At 39.0% G+C, this 2,945-nt stretch overlaps 1 protein-coding gene across 1 annotated transcript; it reads left to right on the top strand.

Moving 5' to 3' along the window:
- The first annotated feature begins 485 nt into the window (after window positions 1-485).
- LOC132627542 (7-deoxyloganetin glucosyltransferase-like) lies at window positions 486-2,513 on the top strand. The gene is made up of 2 exons (XM_060342939.1): window positions 486-1,369; window positions 1,466-2,513. Exons 1-2 carry the CDS (start codon window positions 856-858, stop codon window positions 2,395-2,397), a joined length of 1,446 nt encoding a protein of 481 aa, XP_060198922.1. The 5' UTR covers window positions 486-855; the 3' UTR covers window positions 2,398-2,513.
- The last annotated feature ends 432 nt before the right edge of the window (window positions 2,514-2,945 follow it).

Below are 2,945 nucleotides of genomic sequence, written 5' to 3'. Positions count from 1 at the left end.
TGGACCATACATTTTAAAAGACTTCCTTTCTTTTTTAAATTCCCTGCCAAATCAAATGGTGACGGAGGAAGTAATCTAATAAATCATATCAAATGGTGACAGAGGAAGTAATATAATAAATCATTAGGAGTGACATAAAATAATTGTTGAATCTTACTATATAGCGACTTTGCTGGCTCCAAGATCTGCGTTTTATTATTTTAAACGCCAAATGAAAAATAATCCAATCAAATAAATAAAGGCAGCAAGTTCAAGCCGGCGGGGAAAAAGAGAATCAAGTAGAGTAGTAGTTTTGTGCACAAATTGTTTAACAACCATCTTCCTATCATAGTTGCGTGTGTTGATAGAAGTCAGATAAAGACCTTAAATAAAAAACTATTTACGCCAATGATATATATAACTTAAATCCCATTACTATTTTTTCCCGGGAAATACAATACGACTTTAGTATCAATCTTGGTAAATTAATCCAAGTGTGGAATTTCTCCAATCGAAAATCTCTATATGCTCTAAGTGGGTGACATAGTGACAAACAAATGAAAGTTTGAGAAGAGCAGTCATAGAGGAAAAATAAAAAACAACTCTATCGTCCAGGTGTCATATTTGTCCTTTCTTTTTTTTTTTAAAAAAAAATTAATTAAAAGTTGGCTGTCCAGTGATGGAATTCAACTTTGACTGATCTCCCATTTCCAGTTTTCTTGCTTGATTTTTAATCTTAACATTCAATTCTTACAAGTTGCATCTCACTTTTGATATTCTCTATATATAAATACCTGCACCTTCTTCTACTAGCCAAAATCAGACCAATCTTTTCGCTTATTACTCTTTCAGATAAAACCCAAAGCTCACTTAAAAATGGGTTCCACTAGAACTCATGAACTTGACAAGCCTCATGCAGTTTGCATACCATATCCTTGCCAAGGTCATATCAACCCTATGTTAAAGTTAGCCAAAATCCTCAATCACAAAGGCTTTCACATCACTTTTGTCAACACTGAATACAACCATAGGCGTCTCCTTAAGTCTCGCGGCCCTGATTCCCTCAAAGGGTTTCCATCTTTTCGATTTGAGACCATTCCTGATGGCCTCCCACCATGTGATGCCGATGCAACTCAAGATATTGCAGCTCTATGTGAATCCACTACCAATACTTGTTTAGGTCCTTTCAAAGAGTTACTTGCAAAGCTCAAAAATACTAACGTGCCACCTGTCTCATGCATCGTTTCCGATGGTTGTATGAGCTTCACTCTTGATGCTGCTCAAGATTTGGGTATCCCTGAAGTTCTCTTTTGGACACCAAGTGCTTGTGGTGTATTAGGTTACGTGCATTACCGCGACCTTGCTGAAAAAGGATACTTTCCACTTAAAGGTATAGTCTTGTTTTATTTGTCCTGTTTTAAAATTGCAATTTAAATGTATTTGTGTTTTAACTTTTGTTCGTTTATGTTTTTGGGGGAAACTGCAGATGCAAGTGACATGACCAATGGGTATTTGGAAACGGCGCTGGATTGGATACCAGGCATGAAAGGTATACGTTTGAGGGATTTACCAAGTTTCTTGAGAAGTACAAATCCAGATGAATTTATGTTCAAGTTCCTTGTCCAAGAAACAGATAGAAGCAAATCTGCTTCTGCAATTGTTATCAATACATTTGATCCATTAGAGAAGGAAGTTCTTGAATCACTTCAGACACATCTTCCTCCTATCTATGCGATTGGGCCCTTGCATTTTCTTGTAAAACATATTGAGGACAAGAATTTGGAGTGCTTGGGATCTAATCTTTGGAAAGAGGATCCAAAGTGTCTTGAATGGCTTGATTCCAAGAAACCAAACTCTATAGTTTATGTCAATTTTGGGAGCATCACTGTCATGACCGCAAACCAACTAATCGAATTTGCTTGGGGACTTGCCAATAGTCAGATGGAATTTTTGTGGATCATAAGGCCTGATATTGTATCAGGGGAACAAGCAATTCTTCCATCCAAATTCGTGGAAGAAACTAAAGAAAGAGGGATGTTAACAAGTTGGTGCCCGCAAGAACAAGTCCTTAGCCATCCTGCTATTAGAGGGTTCTTGACTCACAGTGGATGGAATTCAACCCTTGAAAGTATTGGTAGTGGGGTGCCAATGATCTGCTGGCCGTTTTTCGCGGAACAACAGACTAACTGTTGGTTCAAAGGAACCCAATGGGGAATTGGAATGGAAATTGACAATAATGTGAAAAGGGATGAAGTTGAAAGTCTTGTGAGAGAGTTGATGGTGGGAGAGAAAGGCAAAGAGATGAAGAAAAAGGCAATGGAGTGGAAGAAATTGGCTGAAGAAGCTGCTTCAAAACCAACAGGATCATCTTACGTGAACATAGACAAATTGATCAACGAAATTCTCCTCAAACACTAGATGGTTTATTTTCATATTTTAATTTCCTGCTTTGAGCACTTGTTTCCCACTTTTGTTGTATTGCAACTTGGTCTAATATGATTAATGATAAAAGAAAAATATATCTTGCTAATAAAGAGCTAATAACTGCCCTATAATTTTCTTCATGAGACCACGAAGCTTGCACGAAACCAATAGTTTAGTATTTGGATTAAAATGCAATTTATTAAACTTTGGGAGTATATTTTTTTTTGGGAGATAGGGGACTCCAACGGTTGAAAATCAGACCATTTGGAGTCCCGACGTTAACATTTTTGTTGGGCCCAATGGTCAGACAGTCTTTTAACTAAAAAATAAATAAATAAATTTTCCGGCGGGTCGGGACTGGTCAGCCGGTTTAGTACCGGGCCTCCGACTGATCGGACCGGGACTGACAGGGATTTTCCTGCCCGTCCCCTCGCCCCCTAGCCGTCCCCCTATCCCCTCTACCCGCTCCCCCATAGTTGACCGACCCTGTCGGTCAGTTGCCGGAGCGGGCCGGACACGGGACGGGACTGGGACTGTCCCGT

This window comes from Lycium barbarum, chromosome 2 (assembly GCF_019175385.1).
Source record: "Lycium barbarum isolate Lr01 chromosome 2, ASM1917538v2, whole genome shotgun sequence".
NCBI lineage: Eukaryota > Viridiplantae > Streptophyta > Magnoliopsida > Solanales > Solanaceae > Lycium > Lycium barbarum.
This window is presented reverse-complemented; position numbering and strand designations above follow the sequence as displayed.

Bases quoted from the DNA above. Each gene is read 5' to 3' on its own strand.
- LOC132627542 (XM_060342939.1), top strand. From the start codon at position 856: ATGGGTTCCACTAGAACTCATGAACTTGACAAGCCTCATGCAGTTTGC. The intron at 1,370-1,465 runs GTATAGTCTTGT...GGGAAACTGCAG, and splicing joins AGGATACTTTCCACTTAAAG to ATGCAAGTGACATGACCAAT.